This window comes from Corythoichthys intestinalis, chromosome 13, assembly GCF_030265065.1.
Source record: "Corythoichthys intestinalis isolate RoL2023-P3 chromosome 13, ASM3026506v1, whole genome shotgun sequence".
NCBI classification, from domain to species: Eukaryota; Metazoa; Chordata; class Actinopteri; order Syngnathiformes; family Syngnathidae; genus Corythoichthys; species Corythoichthys intestinalis.
Genome location: NC_080407.1, coordinates 4,470,199 through 4,491,302, shown reverse-complemented (window position 1 = coordinate 4,491,302; position 21,104 = coordinate 4,470,199). Strand labels below are relative to the sequence as shown.

General features: G+C 39.6%; 2 protein-coding genes and 1 long non-coding RNA gene across 3 annotated transcripts; 1 reads left to right on the top strand and 2 right to left on the bottom strand.

Moving 5' to 3' along the window:
• Positions 1-358: 358 nt before the first annotated feature.
• On the bottom strand, positions 359-9,481 carry LOC130928607 (uncharacterized). Its single transcript, XR_009066721.1, has 4 exons — positions 9,425-9,481; positions 8,202-8,370; positions 1,795-7,867; positions 359-1,715 (listed from the first exon to the last, which is right to left on the bottom strand). It is a non-coding gene; the product is annotated as an uncharacterized LOC130928607 (long non-coding RNA).
• Positions 9,482-11,473: 1,992 nt separating this feature from the next.
• Positions 11,474-18,546, top strand: LOC130929053 (sodium-coupled monocarboxylate transporter 1-like). The gene is made up of 18 exons (XM_057855966.1): positions 11,474-11,797; positions 11,868-12,102; positions 12,166-12,285; positions 12,346-12,411; positions 12,486-12,537; positions 12,598-12,665; positions 12,726-12,764; positions 12,823-12,938; positions 13,900-14,040; positions 14,115-14,244; positions 14,314-14,402; positions 16,121-16,230; positions 16,289-16,356; positions 16,421-16,507; positions 16,572-16,768; positions 16,836-16,936; positions 17,967-18,055; positions 18,114-18,546. Exons 1-18 carry the CDS (start codon positions 11,760-11,762, stop codon positions 18,222-18,224), a joined length of 1,857 nt encoding a protein of 618 aa, XP_057711949.1. The 5' UTR covers positions 11,474-11,759; the 3' UTR covers positions 18,225-18,546.
• On the bottom strand, positions 18,087-20,979 carry lyrm5a (LYR motif containing 5a). Its single transcript, XM_057855970.1, has 3 exons — positions 20,886-20,979; positions 20,604-20,663; positions 18,087-18,836 (listed from the first exon to the last, which is right to left on the bottom strand). Exons 2-3 carry the CDS (start codon positions 20,646-20,648, stop codon positions 18,624-18,626), a joined length of 258 nt encoding a protein of 85 aa, XP_057711953.1. The 5' UTR covers positions 20,649-20,663; positions 20,886-20,979; the 3' UTR covers positions 18,087-18,623.
• Positions 20,980-21,104: the final 125 nt, after the last annotated feature.

Here is a 21,104-nt window from a genome sequence, read left to right as displayed (position 1 = left end):
TATTTTTGACCCAGCAGATTTGATCACTTTTTCTGTTAACCCATAATAAAGTCATAAAAGAACCAAACTTCATGAATGTTTTTTGTGACAAAAGTATCTTCCAATCACTATCAGAAAAATCAGTTGTAGGAATAACCGGAAACTAGAGAGCCATGACATTATGTTCTTCACAACTGTACATGTTTATCAAGCCCTTAACATCCTGATACTTATGGATATTGTGCCAACCCGCCCCATGCCAATAAGGCAACAGTTCACACACTTTCCATCGGCAGAAGTAAATTTAAAAAAAATAAACCACCTTTATAGTTCATAGTCATAGTTTATTGGTTCACATAACTTATATTAACACAGCCATCATTGAGCACAGAAATTGTTGAATAGTGGCCCAGGAACGTTGCATAAAATTACAGGATTAGCAGTCATTATACATCAAGGGCCAAAAAAGGGCATCAGTGCAAATAATGCATTTTCACTTCAGTATTTTGGTACCATACATGCAAGACTTGGGAGGGCTGCAAGCACCTCTGTACAAACTAATTGACATCAATAGACATCTGTGCATTACACCTTTATTCAGATAAATTGGCTAACAGTTTCGCTTTGGGTCTGAACATGTATTCAGGTCTCAGACTGCCATGGACAACAATCGATATAGCAGATTTGCTGTAAAATTCTTTAATGACCGAACAGTTACTTCAACATATTAACTATAAAGATCCTGCACTAAAAAAGGTAATTAATGATAGTGTTTGATTCATCTATTAGCTGCCCTTGACTGGGAGGTCTGGCCAGCCACCTCCTGGTCAAAACAGCTTGGCCATCCTTTGCACAAATAAAATTCCATGCCTGCCGTGATGTAATTTCCCATCCTTGTCAATGGCAGTCGATGATTGATGACATGCTCAGTGTACATATAATAATGCAGTTAAACATGATGCTGGGAGTGAATGAAGCTTAACAGATTGGACATCAAGTATCATTAATGGCCCTCAAAGATGAGCAAATACGACCTTCCCATCTTAAATGAATTTGAATGCAACGTCAACTAACATGGAGGACCCGGAGTATCAAAATAATGTAGATACACAACTATTTAAAAAAAAAAAAAAAAAAAATTGGATGTTTCATTTAGAGCGCTTGTTCTTAAAAAATATATATATATATATATTTCAATTGCAATTATTCATATAGTTGTGCATTTCGTCATTTTCTATTTCACTTTTATTTCATTGCGGCGCCTTTGATCGAGACAATGAATAAAAGTTGAAATAATGAGGAAAGTTGCAAGAAATATTGCCACAGTCTTAAAATCCCCCCTGGCAAAAAAACAGAAGATTTGCTTCATTTTAAACTATATTTAATAAATCATTTTTTGGGCAACATAAGACTTGGGCAACTATTTTAAAATGAGAATATTGAAATTAAATAATTAAATGTCATTTTCAAACATTAACATTTAATATTGGCACTACTGGTCCTCCATCGTTAAAAGCATGTTCAGCAGTTCCGTTTTTATACTAAATCTGGAAGACTTGATATATGTTTTTTTTTGTTTTTTTTTTTTGTTTAAATCACAGGAAGGCTTTTGAATACTCATCTTTGACAAATGGCAAGATTTACAATCTCTTCTGGACTCCCAAAATCTGATGACACTGGTCAACTGCAGAGAAGATCCACTTTGCAAGATCACTGCTGATCTAAAAATATCAGTCCTATTCAAAGGAGAATAGATGTCATTAATTTACATATGTTTGATGACATTATCCAAGTGCTATAGAAGCTCAGCATTACCTGGATCGTTGCAGTGACTTCGCATACACCCGGAGGAAAGTTGGGCCAATACGGCTGCTGTGCAGGTACTTGCTTCCCGTGCTGGGACGTGCTCAAATCTGTTCCAGACTCCTGGAATAGTACATGCATTATTAATAACTGTATTGTTAGATTGGGATTCTTTTCAATATTACAGGTATACTTAACTGGGTGAATTGTACTCCATTCCTTCAAAATGATTGTCCTGCAGTGAAAGAAATATTTACTTTTCATTCATCATGTTTGGCTGTTCAATAAAATAAACATGCATGCAATTTAAATTGTTAATCAAATCTGCCGTTGGTGGCAAAAGACGTCCGATCCATTTCACCGGGAGGACTGGCCAGATCCCTGCCGGTTCAATTGGATCGGACAGTTTGTCAATGGCATTGAAACTGGATCGGTCACTTTTTACACGTTTTGTATGTGTCCATTTCATGAGCTTAGCGGTTTTTTCCCTTTTATATGACAACTGAAAGCTCAACATTCCCTGGATTGCTGCAGTGTCATCGTTGGAGTGACGCTCGCTTCTGCTTGAGGCTGACGGCTTGGATGTGTTCAATCTGTTTTTGGGCCAACATTCCTGGAAACATGTATCAACACTCGTTAATTGGTAAAATATACACAGTACGGTTAAAAGTCCTACATATTCTAAGCTTTTGTAAAAAGTCTCCCGCTGATGGCAAAAGACTTCAGATCCATTTGACAGAGGGCTGGCCAGACCCCCCCAGTTAAATTGGATCGGACTTCCATTTCTGTCAATAGCATTTAAAATATCGTTCTGCCTCTTTTTAATGGAATTAACACAATTTATATAAGAAAACAATCCAGCTAATTTAATGTAAAGATTGAGCCGTATTAAGCATTTGCAGTACTTGTGCATTTCATTAGCTAAGTGATTTTCTCTTCAAATGACAACTGAAAGGTAAGCATTCCCTGGAATGCTGCAGTGTTGTCGCGCTTGACGTCATTGGAGACTGACGCTATTCTGCTTGAGGCTGGAGCGGCATGGATGAGCTCAATCTGCTCTTGGGCCAACATTCCTGGAACCACAAGTGAAACTAGTTACATTTTGCTATATTCATGCAATATATACATTGTATTTTACACCTGATACTAACACTTATTAGTTATACATTTTGTTCTGTGTTAAAAGTATAGAAGTCCTAATCAGTAACATCTTTTCTAAAATCTGCCATTGACGGCAAAATTTGCGCGAGCCATTTTACCAGGAGGATTGGCCAGCCCCCTCCTGGTCAAAATGGATCGTAAGTCGGTCGTAGTCAATGGCACGGAAACAGGACCATTCGCTATAAATTTTTCTATTTTTTAATGCAATTAACACGTGATTGTTTTACCCCAACCAATTGTAGGAAAACAAGCTGCTAATTTAATGCATAGATTAAGCAGTTGTAGTAATGCTAGCGCACTTCATTAGCTTAGAAATTTTAACTTGACAACTGAAAGCTTAACATTCCCTGGATTGCTGCAGTGCTGTCGCACTTGGCGTCATTGGAGAGACGCTCTCTTCCCTTGCTTGAGGCTGACAGCTCGGACATGTTCAATCTGCTCTTGGGCCAACACTCCTGTAAAAAAAATTCATGATCAATTCTTAGTAACACTTAATAGGTAAAATATGCACTACCGTCAAAAGTCCTACTTATTCTAAGCTTTTGTAAAAATACTGCTGATGGCCAAAGTGCCAATCCATTTGACTGGGAGGGCTGGCCAGACCCCTCCCGGTTAAATTGGATCAGACTGCCATCTGTCAATGGATCGTTCACTATAAACATCGTTTTGCATTTTTTAAAATGGAATTAACACAATTTTTAGAAGAAAACTGACGACTTAATGCATAGATTTAAACAGTTGCAATAGTACTTTTTATTAGCTTTGTGCTTCCCCCCCGCCTTTTAAATGACAACTGAGAACTTAACATTCCCTGGATTACTGCAGTGTCGTCGCACGGTCATTTGAGAGACGCTCTCTTGTCCTGCTTTAAGCTGGCGGCATTGGACGTACTCAATCTGTTCTTGAACCAACACTCCTGGAACCACAGATGAATTAGTTATATTTTGCCATATTCATGCAATACATACATTGTATTTTACAACTTATGTATATACTCAGGATACTAACACTTAATTGGTTAAACATACAATTTGTTCTTTGTCAAAAGTCCTAATTATTTTGTAAAATCTGCCGTTGACAGCAGAAGACATCCTATTTATTTAACCAGGAGGACTGGCCAGACCCCTCCTGGTTAAAATGGATCGGAAGTCGGTCGCTGTCAATGGCACTGAAACGGGACCGTTCACTATACAAGTTTTGAATTTCTTAATGCAATTAACACATAATTCCCCACCCCACCCCAATAAGAAAACCAGCCAATTTAAAGCATACATTAAGCTGTTGCACTAGTACATTTCATTAGCTTAGTTATTTTCTTTTAAATGACAACTGAAAGCTTAACATTCCCGGGTTTGCTGCAGTGTCGCCACACTGTCATTGGAGACCAACTCTTGCTTCTCCTGCTTGAAGCTGGTGGCATGGACGTGCTCAATCTGCTCTTGCGTCGGCACTCCTGGAACCAAATGAATCTAGGTTATATTTTGCCATATTCATGCAATATATGGCGGAAAACAGACGACTGAAAAAGCAGTTTCTGCTATTGCACTCTTTAAAAGAAACTTGAATTTTAAGCCAAAATAACTTGTGTTTGATAGAACAATATTTCTATATGCTGCCATAGCAGATTCATGGCACACTAAGCCTCCGAACTATTTTTAATTTGCCAGTTTTACCCTAAAAAAACCCCGTTTACAGACGCCGCGCAACCACTTTTTTTCAACCTAGCCCTCAATTACATTTATTATTCAAAATGTCCCATTTTTATCTTAGAATCGTTAATTGATGTGCAAATTTTAGTTTAAGACAAAAAAATTATTCACTCGCATATTTTAAACGAATTATGTCACAATGAAAAATTGTGTCTAAAAAAAGTCACGGATATCTAGCTCATAGTGCTTAGTTGTATTTTTCGTTACTGTCGCATTTTCTCTGATATTTTAGATAAATGATTAATCCAAACAAAAATTTTAAAAGGGTAAATATATGAAAAAGAAAATCTCGACCACTCCTTGACGTCTGCGATATCTGTATCACGACCCTTGTTATATTACCATGTTTCACCCATAAAATCCCCCCCAAATCCGGCTGTGGCCATTCACACCTTTGTCTTAACACTCGATGATACATGCTACATGGAGTTTTTGTATCGAAACAAGCTAAGTACGCAATAATATCTCGTGAAAAACATGGCGTCTTTAATTCTGCTCTCGCGTGCTCTCACCTCCAGTTAGGATTTTGCTGTTTAAAATGTTTCCAAAATGCCCTCCTGTTCAAATGTTTTCTTACCCCAGCAAATTGAGATTTTAAGCTTTCCAATGATGTATCACACATGCATTGAGAACAATTTTGAAATTTGGCCAAATTGGGGGTCTCAGAGCGGAACTTCAAGTCACCTGAGTGTTTTCCACCATATACATTGTATTTTACAACTTATGTATACACTAAAAAAATAATTGGTTAAATATACAATTTGTTCAGTTCCAGTCAACTGTACAAAAGCCCTACTTACTCTAACGGCTTTTGTCAAATCTGGCTTTGACGGCAAAAGACGTCCGATCCGTTTGACCGGGAGGACTGGCCAGACCCCTCCCGGTAAAACTGATCGGGTGTCCGCGGCAGTCAATGGCACCAAAACAGGATCGTTCACTTTATACGTTTTGAAATTTTACAACAGTTTTTCTATTCTATGAGGCAATTAACACTATGCCATTTTATTAACCAGTTGTAAGAATACACACCAGCTAATTTAAAGCAATGAGTATTAAGCGGTTGCAATAGTACAAGTAGATAAAATTCCCCCCCCCCCCCTCTTTTAAATAACACCTAAAAGGCTTGACATACAGTACCTGTCAATGTTGCTTTTCCAGCAGTTCATTACGCTCCACTTAAGCTTAACTGGAAAATTATTACACCAAGAAACGACTGAATGGCCCCTACTGTTACATAAAGGCTCACCAATGAGTGCCAAGCAGGCAAGGGTCTTCCTTATGACAGTTAAAATAGACATCAGAAGCTGCTCGTACGTCCAACCTGAACCATTTAGGAAAATTCCTGTCGTTGGGTTCTCCCGAAAACAAGTTGCACAAAAGGTGGAAATCAGGGAAATTTATCATTTTTAGTTAAATGTTTCATTAAGATGTTCATAGTTAAATATTTTGTATGAGTAATTTTATATTCCAACTTTAGTTTATATTTTAAGAGTTCTATATTTCCATTGCACAATATTCATTTATTTCTGCATTTCAACATTCTCCATTTCACTTTTGTTTCATTGCGGCGCCATTGATCGAGACAATGAATAAAAGTTGAAATGACAAAAGTTGAAATATTGCCACCTTAAAATTGCCTGTTTTTCCCCCTGGGAAACAAAAAAAATTTTAAAAATATTTACTAAATCATTTTTGGGAAGATAAAGGGCACCCAACCATTTTAAGATTTGACAATACTGACATAAAGGAATAAGTAAATATTCTAACATGAACCTGATATTTTACACTGGCACTACTGGTCCTCCATAGTTAATCAAAGGCTTTAAAAGCATCTTCAGTACTATTTTTTATACTACATATGGACATTTTTACATCTTTTTTTAATAAAGTAGGGCTTTTGAATACTCATCTTTGACAAATGGCAACAATTCCAATCAGGCTGTGCTCTCGGTGACTTCTGGTCTCCCAACATCTGATGACACTCAGAATATCCACTTTGCAAGGTCACTGCTGATCTTCATCTCCAAATATCACCTGTCCTATCGAAAGAACAGATGTCAGTTGCCAATTGATACACGATGATCAAACTACAAGCTCGACATTTCCTGGATTGCTGCCGTGACCATGCTCGACATCGTTGGAGACTGACGCGGTGACACTGGCGGCTTGGACGTGCTCAATCTGCTCGAGGCTCTTGCGCCACCAGTCCTGGCACCACAAATGAATCCAGTTATATCTTTGCCATATATACATTGTATTTTACAACTGTTATGTATATACTCTGAATACTAACACTTAATTGGTTAAATACACACAGTCAACAGTACAAAATCCCTACAAAGAGCTTTCGTAAAATCTGTCGTTGACGGCAAAAGTAGTCAGATCCATTTGACCAGGAGGACTGGCCAGAAACCCTCCTGGTTAAAACTGATCAGAGGTCTTTCTCAGTCATTGGCACTGAATGAGACCGTTCACAATATACACCATTTTATAATGCAACTCAATTATTTTTTTTTTTCCCCAACCAATTCTAAGAAAACACAGCATGGATTAAGCAGTATTAAGCAAGTGCTGTAGTACTAATACATGTCATTAGCTTTGTGATTTTTGTCTTAAATAACAAAGACGAGCATTCCCTGGATTGCTGCAGTGTTGTTGCGCTTGGTGTCATTGGAGTGACGCTCTCTTCTCCTGCTTGAGGCAGACGGCTTGGAAGTGCTCAATCTGCCCTTGGGCCAACACATGCATTATCATCACTTGTTAATTTGTTTAAAAAAAAACACATTGTCACTGTCAACATTACAAAATCCCTACAAAGAGGTTTTGTAAAATCTAGATTTGACAGTGAAGGACGTCCCATCCATTTGACCAGGAGGACTGGCCAGAAACCCTCCTGGTTAAAACTGAGCCGGGTGTCTTTCTCTGTCAATGGCACGGAAACAGGACCGTTCACTATATAACATCATTTTATAATGCAATTAACATGTTATTTCCCCTCAACCAATTGTAAGAAAACAAAGCTAATTTAATGCAGTAGTACGAGTACATTTCATTAGCCTTGTGATTTTTCTCTTTTAAATGACAACTGAAATCTTAACATTCCCTGGATTGCTGCAGTGTCGTCGCACTCCATCGTTGGAGACTGCATGACGCTCACTTCTCTTGCTTGAGGCTGTCGGCTTGGACGTGCTCAATCTGCTCTTGGGCCAACACTCCTGGAAACACATGCATTATTATTATCATGCATTATTAACACTTGTTAATTTGTTTAAAAAAAATACACATTGTCACTGTCAACATTACAAAATCCCTACAAAGAGGTTTGGTAAAATCTAGATTTGAAAGTAAAAGACATCCCATCCATTTGACCAGGAGGACTGGCCAGAAACCCTCCTGGTTAAAACTGATCGGGTGTCTTTGTTAATGGCACGGAAACAGGACTGTTCACTATATACATTGTTTTATAATGCAATTAACATGTTATTTCCCCTCAACCAATTGTAAGAGAACAACTAATTTAATGCATAGATTATGCAGTAGTACCAGTACATTTCATTAGCCTTGTGATTTTTTTCCTTTAAATGACAGCTGAAATCTTAACATTCCCTGGATTGCTGCAGTGTCGTCGCACTCAGTCGTTGGAGACTGCATGACGCTCACTTCTCTTGCTTGAGGCTGTCGGCTTGGACGTGCTTAATCTGCTCTTGAGCCAACACTCCTGGAAACATGCATTATCATTATTGTCATGCCCAGGGCCGGCCCAGGCCATTTGGGGGCCCTAAGCAAAATAACACCAAGGGGCCCATATTTTTGGCCCACCATTTTGTCACAGTGTACTTTGAAACCCTTACATGCAATCCAACCCATACGTCTATATTTTGTATATTAATCAGATTTTGTTGCACTGCATTCTCACTCCAAATGATTGTCAGTATTTACAGTAGATAGCGCCAAACCTTTTTCTAAAAGGAAAGAAAAGTTAAGGAAGAACTTATTTTTTAAGCTTGTAATCAAGTATCAAAACTCACAGAAGTCAAATAAAGCAAACTGTAGTAAACAGAATATAAATTAAACAATTGCCAGATTGGGGGCCCCCTAGTGGTCAGGGGCCCTAAGCAGCTGCATAGTCTGCGTATAGGCTGGGCCGGCCCTGGTCATGCCTTATCAACACTTGTAAATGTGTTAAATATACATCGTTCGGTTACTGTCAAGTACAAAATCCCTACTAAAAGCGTTTGTAAAATCTGCCATTGACAGCAAAAGACATCGCATCAATTTGACCGGAGGACTGGCCAGAAACCCTCCTGGTTAAAACCGATCAGCTGTCTTTCTCCGTCAAATGGCACTGAACGGGATCGGTCACTATACAATTTTTGCATTTTTTTCCAGGCAATTAACTTGTTAAATGCCTATTCGCTTTAAGATAAGAACATGCGGACAAAAAAAGACAACTTGATTAGTTGGTTGGTTTACCTGCTGTCAAATGGCACTCTGATCAGACGCGGCGTCCATCCTGTTATGAGAGTTAAACTCGCGCACTTAACATTGATTCCATGTTAAATTTGTACCTCATTCAGTTAAACGAGTGCATTTGTGGTCCTCGAATGAATGTTTTTAGCTAGCCCAAGCTCGCTTGACGTCGAGGCTGCAGTCCAGCAAACTTTTTTAAAAGCACGCTGGAGAGCTTTTACCTCGCTAAAATCGTAAATTGGCGTCAAACAGAAATGAAAAAACTGTAATCAGAAGGTTAAAGAATAATTGTGAAGACTTACTTTGTGCCAAAGTGTGGAGCTCAATAATCGTGGGGCGACGGGACGCTGGCAGCTGATTTGAAAAGAAGGACTGGCTAATTGCTTGCAGGTTATATACGTTTCCGTTAATTACGTCACCGTTAATCATAATATTAAAAAAAAAAAAAAAAAAACGGCCAGATATAGAATATGACCTCCAATCCCTGACTGGCAGCCCAATCAAGTGGATGCTTTTATCATTCTGCTTTGAATGATTGTTATTTTTATTTTTAAATGTCTAGCATGCACAAAAAAAAAAGCAATACAGACAGTATAGAGAGAGAAAAAATCAGGAAAACAAAAACAAACTTAAAATGACTTGAAATAACGATCGTTTGTAGACCATTACATTTGGAAATATATTGATAACAAATATTGATTCGATATCTTACAAGGCAAGAGGACGTACGTCAGGAATTAAAACCTGGTTTTCAAGCTAAAATGTTTGGTTATTTAGTACGTAGTTGGTATCTGTTTTCATTCGTTTATGCGATGATTCACATTCATTTTTACAACACTGTTCTGTTACAAGGTTCAATAGCGAGTGCATCATGTAATTACCCATGAGGCCCACAGGAGGGTAGTGAAGAGGCGCTAGTAAACTAAATGCTTACGCATGGGGGGAGTGTTTGATTAGAGATCTTCTAAAGTGGGATGGGATTAAGAGGTATCATGAATTAAATGTGTTTTTTATGCTGCATCTTATACTGGGACAAAATTTAGTGCGTTATTTTTTAACTTGTTTTCACCTTTTAATTTATTGATTTGCTTTCATTTCAAAAATTCACTGTAATATTACAAGGTTCAATAGCGAATTTGGCCTGTAATTACTCATAGTGGCCACAGGAGGGCGCTGGTAAGCTAAATGCTTCCCCAATGTGGTTGTTAGGATATCTCAGAGCCCTGGATATCTCTCAAGGCGAGATGGCTTTAAGTGGCGTCGTCGTTTTGAATGAATCAAACGTGCTTTATAAGCTAAAATGTCTTCTTATATTCCGATAAATTTAGTACGTAGTTGGTATCAGTTTTCATTCGTTTATGCGATTGTTTACTTTCAATTTACATCACCGTTATGTTACAAGGTTAAATAGCGAGTGTATCGTGTAATACCCATAGTGACCACAGGAAGGCAGTGAAGCGGGCACTAGTCAGCTAAATGCTTTCCCCATGGGGGAGAATTGAGTAGATATCTTATACGGCGAGATGGCTTTTGTGGTGTCGTTTTCGTCATGAATAAACGTCATTTTCACAGTACAGCAATAGCAAAAAAGAATTCACGAAGCCAATACAGTATATAAAATGCATTTTAAATGACTATATAGCAAAGTAATAAAACGGTGGCATTAAAAGACTATTGTATTTAAAAAGCAAAGTGAAATATATATGAACACTACCGGTATAGATTTGCTCTTAAGCTAAAACAATATGCAGTTAAAACCTTACTATGTAAAACATTTTAAAAGCCAAAGCTTTGAAATTTATCAAAAAGCTTTATTCTTTCATAAACCCTTACTCATTTCCCCCCCAACAAATACCTCCATCCGTTTCCCCAAATTCCTTCAACTTGGATAAATTAAAAATAATTGTACTATAAGTAAATGAAGATGTGTATTATATGCACAGTATAAAACGATTATATATAACTATGTGACCTAAACACGTTGGCATCATCCTTACATTTTAACTCCCTAAATCTGGAATTATACAATTGATCAATCCTGTAAAGTGGAAAATGAGTTGGTATAACATACTTCGAACATATTAAGAATAGGGCCACATGATCAAGTTGAGCTATCCAGCAACAGCTACACCAGGCCTGGCTGGCCTGACTTGTGCTGCTCCAACTCCACAGTGGACTGTAACCCGTCTGCGATGATGGTGCCGCCACTCAAGTAATTCTCCTCAGTTATGCACTCGGTGCCTTTTCAAGTGCAAAACGGAGGCCATCTTCCAGCCCCATCCAGCAAGACATCCGCCAGATACAGCCGGTGCCTGGCCAAGGGTCCGGACCATCCAAGCCCGCAGTCTTCGACAAAGCACAAACACACGATAGCAAAACTAACGTCATAAAAACAACCGTTACAGCATAATCACATATTTGTCATTTTTATCAAGCACACACAAGGCCCATTTCTGTGAATGCCTTATTGTTACAAGGTTCAGAGTTGTTCCATTAATTAAGGGGGAAAATCTTTTGGAAAACATGCAGATCTATGACAAAACATTTTGTGCACACTTGATACATGTTATCAAGTGTACTGATGACAGCTCAGCCAATTTTCTGCTCTGTTGACTCCACTTAGTGTACCTGCCTGGAATGTCCACCTCCCACTCCTCCTTCACAAAACATAAAAGGTCTCAAGTCCTGTTTTTTTGCCCAGTCTTCCATTTCTATCACAAAACATAACATCTAACTTTTAATCAGAATGTCAGTGGCCCCTACAGTTGGGGCCTCTTTTGCGGCCGCTGACTATGTGGTGTTCGCGTTCATGTTGGCCGTGTCCGCCGCTATCGGCGTCTACTACGCCTGGATCGACCGAGACCTGGGTAGCTCGGACGACTTCCTCACGGGCGGAAGGAGGCTCACGGCTCTGCCAGTCTCTTTGTCGCTGACTGCCAGCTTCATGTCGGCCATCACGGTGCTCTCCAACCCTGCTGAGGTAAGAAAGAAACATCACAGTCTTAGATGAAACTCGAAAACTCCTCCAAATGTCTTTCTGTAGGTGTACCAGTACGGGGCCAGCATTGTATTTTACAGTCTGTCTTATTTCATGACCATGGTGGTGACATCTGAGGTCTTCCTTCCAGTATTCTACAGACTGTCCATCACCAGTACTTATGAGGTACGAATTTTAAAGCATATACAAAGTGCAGTGCTTTTAATTTGTCCGGCTTCTATCTAGTATTTGGAACTCCGTTTTAACAAAGCGACACGCCTGTTGGGAACCCTTCTCTTCATTGTTCAGACAGTAGGAATCAGTTCCAAAAACATAATTCTCAGCCTTTGTGGTTTTTTTTTAACATTTAATGCGTTTTCGTTTAGATCCTCTACACTGGAATTGTCATTTACACCCCAGCTTTGGCTTTAAACCAAGGTATGGTGCAACTCTAGGTGCTCCAAAGTGCGCTGAAGCTCACATTCTGTCTCTTACTAGTCACTGGGATGGATCTATGGAGTGCGGTGATTTCCACAGGCGTGGTTTGCACCTTTTACTGCACTTTGGTAGGTAAAATATCTGAATATTGCTTGAAAAATGATACTTTGACCACATTTGTTTTACAGGGTGGGCTTAAAGCGGTGGTTTGGACAGATGTTTTCCAGGTAAGTACTTTAACTGATGGTGGCAAAGCATGATAAAGAGTTGACCGCCTCCATCCAGCTTGGTGTCATGCTTGCCGGCTTCCTGACAGTCATCATCCGGTGCGTGCGCCTCCAAGGCGGAATCGGACGTATTATTTCAGATTCACAACATGGAAGAAGGCTTGACTTTTGGGAGTGAGTGTTGATTATTTGTGGCAAATCGCTTCAAAAAACAATTAGCTGTCGTCAGAGGCGTAGCAAGGGCCCCCGGGGGCCCAAGGCAACAGGCAACATGGGGCCCTTTGAGCATGTGCAAGTAAGGGGGACAGTTGGACTTGGAGCAATAGCATATTTAATAAAAGTCTAATAACGCCTCGCTCTCATAGAGCGCTTTTTAGGACACTCAAAGTGCCCCCCCCCCATTGCATTGTTCATTCACTTCACACTATCCTTAATTATTTACACACATTTGCCTTAATAAACAAAATGTACTTTGGATTATTATTATTATTATTCTTAGTACACATACCCAGGGGCATAGCAAGGGTCCCCGGGGGCCCCAGGCAACAAGTAAGTGCAAGTGCAAGTAAGGGGGACAGTTGGACTTGGAGCAATAGCATATTTAATAAAAGTAAAATAATGCCTGTTGTCTCATAGAGCGCTTTTTAGGACACTCAAAGTCTACTACATTAGGACATAAACCTATAGTAACATAGTACCTCTGTCTTGGTTCCTCTTCTCGTTTTTTTTGTCTTTCTTTTGTCGCTTCCACAAGGATAACTTCTCTTCATTTTGGATATACGCCAATTAAAAAAAAAAGCCAAATTGCTGCTCACTCTCACTCTGATTCACGTGGGGGGGGGGGGGGGGGGGGGGGGTGTAGAGCAAGTGAAGGGGCCCCTTCAAGGAACTCAGAAAGAAGGCTGTCACTGGCACGATCACACTTGTCGCTGCGACAGTGCAGTAAAGCTGCGTGTGCTAAATCTGTTGGCCCTCTGGGGGCCCCTGTTGGCTGGGCACCCTAGGCAATTGCCTGGTTTGCCTAATGGGACGTGACGCCTCTGGCTGTCGTTACTCTTTTGGCCACACAATGTCCATAAAAATCTACATTTACATAGTAAAAATGAGTATAGTTTGAACACTTGTCATTTACCAGCTTTGACCCCAACCCACTGAAGAGACACACCTTCTGGACGGTAACCTTTGGTGGGACTTTTGTCTGGGTCAGCATCTACGGTATAAACCAGGCCCAGGTTCAGCGCTACATTTCCTGCAAGAGCATCATTCACGCCAAACTGTGAGTTGTACAAGAAACTTGATGGGTTACATTTGATGTTATTTACGTTTTTTTGAGTTTCTGGTGATTCCCAGATCGCTGTTCATCAATCTGGTGGGCCTGTGGTGCATCCTGCTGTCGTCAGTCTTCGCAGGAATGTGCCTCTATTCGGTGTATAAGGACTGTGATCCGTGGACCAGCGGTGCAGTTTCTGCTCTAGATCAGGTTTAGCAAAGCGTGAAGTGGGTAATTAACGATTGACTTTTTTTTTTAAAAACTTTTTTTTCATATTAGCTCATGCCATATTTGGTGATGGACATCCTAGGAGACTACCCCGGCCTGCCCGGACTATTTGTTGCAGCAGCTTATAGCGGCTCTCTCAGGTTTTTCTCACTACATTTATTATTATTATTATTATTGTTTAAACTTTTGTGTGATTTTGTTATCCTTCTACATTAAAGTGCCTACGACAGGATAAAAAAAAGTCTTAAATAGCATTATTATGTGAATTAGAATCATATTTTGAGACGATTCGACTATATACAACAATTTGGCAAAGCGCAGATGACGAGGAATTAGTCTTTTATTTCCACCGTTTAGCCACATCTACCATTGTAGGGCTCTTGCATCCCCAACAGGAGGATGACATCGGCAGGGTCATGGTTTCATCTGATTTAGAATTCAGCCCACTGAGGGGGAATGATTCAGAACGAGGAAAATGCGACGAAGCTAGCCGTAAAATGTCATTGTTTCAGTCTCTCTACTCCAACATTTTTACAGGATATTCTTTGTATCAAAGTATTTTCCCCCAATTTGTAAATAAATGTATGGTCATGACAAGTCTTGTGTTAATGTGAAATATTAAAAATGCATTTACTCAGTACGACATGGCAAAATTACTCCGTAATGGGCAAAACTGTCCACTTCTTGCACCTCCTAAACTGTATTTTATGCCACTGGAATTAGTCCGGCTTTTGTCATTTCCCTGCCCCGGCTTCAGAGAGCGTAACAAACCAGGAGGCGTGACAGCTCGCCGATATGCTAACCTGAACCGAGTCATGTTTCAAAGTCTTATTCTCGGCTTTCGAAGCGAAAAATCACAAAAAACTACCCAGGATTGTGTCACACGGCGGCGGGGTTGTCGATTGGCAACCCGCCCGGCGGCAAGCAAGTTACAGCTTGTCGGACTCGTTCCCCTGCTGCGGGCAGGAGAGCTTGTTTGCCAGGGAAGCAACTGGACAAACCAGGCAACGTCAGCGGAGTGCGTAGCTGCCACATGGTCAACACGAATATGGCGTAAAATAATGCCTTACTACACAACGAAGACGTAAACAGTGAGAGAGTAGCATGCAGTTGTTGTGCAGCTAACATGGCAGGATGTGTGCGAGGAGAACTTTTCTACATGTCCGTCCATGATCAAACGTAAGTAAATAGTCCTTTAATTAAAGAAAGTTTGTTGTGTTTACTTTGTAATCGCTGTAATTGCGGCCATTTTTAACAAAAAGTTGCCATTTCTGATGGGGTGGAAATTGTGACAGAACACTGGGCAATAAGATAAGTATAGTGCTCTCCCGGAGGGTACGCTAAGGACCGAGGGGCATTGTCAGCCACAAAATGCAAGCCACCTCCGTATTAAAACGTGTGCCATGATCCCAGTATTTGATATATTACAAAATACAAGGAAGTGAGTCAACATAAGTCCAATGGTCCCACAGTAGTAGGGCTTCTTTTGGTCAATATCCGCGGTGAACGGGAACTTTTTAAAACCCAAAAAGGCTTACACGCCTCTCCCTGGTGCAGCAACAATTTTCTGCAGCACATTTGGCTGGCGTGATGCAAAAAATTAATCTGCAAAATCAGCTGAATCCGCAGTACATCTGCATGCTATAAAGCAATGCTGTATTGTGAGATGCTGACCCGGGTGACGTCACATTCGCATTCCTCCTCAAAACAGGTAGTTATTCATTTTCATGGTGCGGGATTTAAAAAAATGGAATAAAACGATCGCTTCTACACCTATCCAAGCGGTCAGTTTCATTCAGGAGCATTAAATACCTCGTGAAATATGAAATATGCTTTTTGGTGTCATATGCACTTTAAGCACGGTGTCATCCAGCATCAACGCTCTTGCTGCAGTGACTGTAGAGGACCTCATTAAGCCCCATGTGAATTTGTCTGAGAAAAAGCTCTCCTGGGTGTCAAAAGTCTTGAGTAAGTATTCAAATATGTGTGGTATATTGGTTGGCGTTTGATGTGTCAATGTTTGCAGGCTTTTTATATGGCGCTTTATGCATCGGGATGGCAGGACTGGCATCACTTATGGGTGGAATACTGCAGGTAGTAACCTAATATGAGATAAATTAGTGTTGTTTGGGAGTGTTTGAATATAACTTCAATACAGGCCACAATCAGCATCTTTGGTGTGATTGGAGGTCCTTTACTTGGGATTTTCTCTCTGGGAATCCTCTGTCCTTTTGCCAATTCCAAAGTAAGTCATGACTTGAGAACTCAAAACTCAAGGAACTATGTTGAAGCATACTCACGTCTTTCAGGGAGCTTTGTCAGGTCTGGTATCAGGCCTCATGATGGCACTTTGGGTGGGCATTGGCGCCCAAATATACCCACCAACTCTCAATTTGAGTCGACCGCTGCCTCTCACCACCAAGGGTTGTAACGCCACTACTGACGGCATCAACTGGAACACCACAGTTCTGCCTCCTCACACCAGAGTACACTTAAGCCATGAAACGTAAACGGACATATTTATTGAAGAGCATTTTGCATCATGTTTGCTAATTCTCTCTTCCTTTGCAAAGGAATCTTCTGGATAACTGGTACTCCCTATCCTACCTTTACTTCAGTCCCATTGGAACCATTACAACCATCTTTGTGGGAGTGCTTATCAGCCTTGTTACAGGTATGAACATTTTTGACACAGCCAAGGGAAGAAGGAACAAAACAAAAAATATATGGCAGAAAACACTCAGGTGACTAGAAGTCCCGCTCTGAGACCCCCAATTTGGCCAAATTTCAAAATTGTCCGATATGCATGAGTGATACATCATTGGAAAGTTTAAAATCTCAATTTTCTGGGGGAAGAAAAATTTTGAACAGGAGGGCATTTAACAAAAAAAAAAAAAAAAAAACACCAGCAAAACCCTAAATGGAGGCGAGAGCACGCGAGAGCAGAATTAAAGACGCCACGATTTTAACCTTGTTACGATCCAAAAACTCCATGTAGCAAATATCACTGAGTGTCTATACACAGCTGTGAATGGCCACAGCCAGATTTTTTGGAGATTTTATGAGTGAAACATGGTGATATAACAAGGGTCGCGATGGAGAAATCGCAGACAACAAGGAGTGGTTGAATTTTTCTTTTTCATACAGTTTTTAAACATTATTTTTCAATTTTTCTTTGTTTGGATCTATTATTTATCATCTAACATATCAGGGAAAATGCGACGGTAACAAAAAAAATACAATTAAGCGATAGTTATGAGGTAGATATCCGTGACTTTTTTACAGACGCCAAATTTTTCATTGTGACGTAATTTGTTTAAAAGTTTAAAATATCCGAGTGAATAATTTTTTAAAGTAGTTTTCTTTTTTTAAACTAAATATTAGACATCTATTAATGATTCTAAGCTAAAAATGAGAGACATTTTGAATAATAATTATAATTACTTACCTTTTTATGGCTCGGTTGAAACAAAAGCAGTTGCGCGATGTCTGTAAACGGGGGCTTTCAGGGTAAAACGGACAAATTAAAAATAGTTTGGGGGCTTAATGCGCCATGAATCTGCTATGGCAGCATATAGACATTTTGTTCTATCGAACACAACAGTTGCTTTGGCTTAAAATACTGCAGTTTCTTTTAAATAGGAGTCCAAGAGCAGAAACTGCTTTTTCAGTCTTGTCTGTGTTTTCCGCCATATATATTTCAGGAGGCTGGAAACACAAAGTGGAATCAAGACTTACCATGATAAAGAAAGACACAACTCTCTTTTGCGTATTCAAGGCATTCGAGAACAGAGTAAGTAGCAAACAAGTCACAATTTTTGCAATTCATCATTTTATGTTTTTCTTTCAAGTTAACAAGATCCACCAAGTCGGACGAGAAACAAGAGATGCAACTTGGCAACACTAATCCTGCTTTTTGTGACATTGAGTTGGACTACATGAAATGCAACACACCTACATGAGATCCGGTCTCCTTCTACATTAGTATTCCCAACTTTTAGAGAGTCTAAGCATACAAAAGTTAAGCTGTGTAGTTGAAGTACTGCTTTGAAACAGAATAACTTTATTAAAGTGTGCACATTTATTGTTGAACAATACTGACTACACAAATTTAATTTACATTCATTTTAAAGAATTCCCCTTGAATCCATAGAACATTAAGAATGTACGACAGCATGTTTTGTTTTCAACAATAAAATAACACTTAAATGTGTACTTATGGCTGGTTACACGTTATTTTATTTCGCAACAGTGTTACTGTTAAAAAAAACAAAAAACATGAAATTTGAATAATTATGGCAGCATCATCTGACTGAAGTCCATGCTAAGATTCCATAGTTCTAACAATGATATTCATGTGATTATGTTTCCGGATCATAATAGCGCTTCTTCATGGCTCTGTATTTCTTGAGGAAGTAGAGGGCCTCCAGCTCCTTGATGACAAACTCTCCACGTCCCACCAGCTTTTTGATTTGTTCGGGGTCAGTCACGTCTTTATTTTTCATGAAGGCTGACTTGAGGCGCTGTCGGAAAAAGGCAGATCCTTCCGGGTAGTCCCGACCGAGATACAGCAGCTTTTAGACAGGGATTTAAAAAAAATAGACAAATAAGTCTGATTCTAGTTCACCTCGAAGGATTATTTTTTTCTACAGACGAGGTCACAAAATTGACTCATTTCCCATTTTAAATTCTTGCCATGGAAATATTTTGAAGAGGTTTCATGAAAGGGTATTAATGGATATTGTGATTACTCTTTAAGCCAAAATTTTTATACAGTGCTGGCCAAAAGTATTGGCACACCTGCAATTCTGTCAGATAATGCTCAATTTCTCCCAGAAAATGATTGCAAATACAAATGCTTTGGTAGTAATATCTTCATTTATTTTGCTTACAATGATAAAACACAAAAACGAATCGGGAAAAAAAAAAAAAATAATTTTACACAAAACTCCAAAAATGGTCCGGACAAAAGTATTGGCACCCCTTTGAAAAATTAACAGCACCTGTTACTTACCTGTGGCATATAACAAGTGGTGGCAATACCGAAATCACACTTGCCAGTTAAAATGGATTAAAGTTAACTCAATATCTGACCTGTGTCTTTGTGTGTACCACACTGAGCATGGATAAAAGACCAAGGAACTGTCTGAGGACTTCAGAAGCAGAATTGTGAGGAAGCATGGGCAATCTCAAGGCTACAACTCCATCTCCAAAGACCTGAATGTTACTGTGTCTACTGTGCGCAGTGTCATCAATAAGTGTAATGCCCACGGCACTGTGGCCAACCTTCCTAGATGTGAACTGAAAAGAAACATTTCAAAAAGATTTCAACAAAAGATTGTGCGGATGGTGAATAAAGAACCTTGACTAACATCCAAACAAGTTCAAGCTGTCCTTTAGTCCGAGGGTTCAACAGTGTCAACCCATACTATCCGTCAGCGTCTGACTGAAAAGGGACTATTTTGACCCAGAGACATAAAAACCCAGGCTGGAGTTTGCCTAAACTTACCTGAGAAAGCCAAAAACGTTTTGGAAGAATGTTCTCTGGTCAGATGAGACAAAAGTAGAGCTTTTTGGGAAAAGGCATCAACATAGTTTCCCAGGAAAAAAATCAAGGCCTTCACAGTCAAACGTGGCGGAGGTTCCCTGATGTTTTGGGGTTGCTTTGCTTCCTCTGGCACTGGATTGGTTGTCCGTGTGCATGGCATTATGAAGTCTGAAGACTACCCAAAAATTTTGCAGCATAATGTAGGGCCCAGTGTGTGGGTCTCCCTCAGAGGTCATGGGTCTTTCAGCAAGATCATGACCAGAAACACACTTCAAAAAGCACTAGAAAATGTTTTGAAAGCACTTCCCAAGTGGCCAGCAATGACTCCAGACCTGAATCCCATTCAACACCGATCTGAAAATGGCAGTTTGGAGAAGGCACCCAACAAATCTCAGAAACCTGGAGCTGTTGGCCAAAGAAGAATAGTCTAAAATTCAAGCAGAGCATTGTAAGAATCTCATTGATGGATACTGGAAGCGATTGTTCGCAGTTCTTTTGTCTAAAGGTTGTGCGACCAAGTATTAGGCTGAGGGTGCTACTTTTGTCCGGCCCATTTTTGGAGTTTAGTGTAAAATGATAATGATTTAATTTTGTTTTTCATTCTGTGTTTTTTCATTACAAGAAAATAAATGAAGATATTACTACCAAAGCATTTGTAATTGCAATCATTTTCTGGGAGATATTGAGCATTATCTGACAGAATTGCAGGGGTGCCAATACTTTTGGCCAGCACTGTATACATCATGGGATTGTTATTGGTTTTGTCGGTTCAGAAGGTAAATGGTCTACTTACGTTTTTGTAAAGCCGGATCACTTCACTTTTTAGTGGGTTGGCCATGTGAGAAGTGGACCCCTGAATAGATGAGGCATCAGAGACATTAGAAATTTGTTGCAACCAGAAAACATAGGTAGACCTAAGAATTAGCCATTGCTAAACTGTAGCATTTTCGCGAGAGGTTTTACTTTAATAGCATGCTAGCTAACATTTCTGCAAAGTTAGACATACAAACGTCTCTTCATTAGTTCCATAAGTGCAAAATAGGCTGATTATGTAATAACTTAGTAAAATACTTACGTTGTCCTTGGGAGGGTGGAAAAGTGTTCAAGCAGGCGGCCGTACGTCGTTGGTAATGTCGCAAATGACAACACAAGCACTGTCGTAAATATTTTTCGTTCTTACAAGTAAAAATGTAAACAAAATGTAAAAAGTAATTGAGCTTTCGTATTATGATACACGTGTGACTTGACACGATTCACGTAGCGAAACCAAAATTTTCGGCGTTTTATACTAAAA

Bases quoted from the DNA above. Each gene is read 5' to 3' on its own strand.
- LOC130929053 (XM_057855966.1), top strand. From the start codon at position 11,760: ATGTCCACCTCCCACTCCTCCTTCACAAAACATAAAAG. The intron at 12,538-12,597 runs GTATGGTGCAAC...GTCTCTTACTAG, and splicing joins AGCTTTGGCTTTAAACCAAG to TCACTGGGATGGATCTATGG. The intron at 12,765-12,822 runs GTAAGTACTTTA...GCCTCCATCCAG, and splicing joins TTTGGACAGATGTTTTCCAG to CTTGGTGTCATGCTTGCCGG.
- lyrm5a (XM_057855970.1), bottom strand. From the start codon at position 20,648: ATGGCCAACCCACTAAAAAGTGAAGTGATCCGGCTTTACAAAAAC. The intron at 18,837-20,603 runs GTAAGTAGACCA...CCTGTCTAAAAG, and splicing joins TGATCCGGCTTTACAAAAAC to CTGCTGTATCTCGGTCGGGA.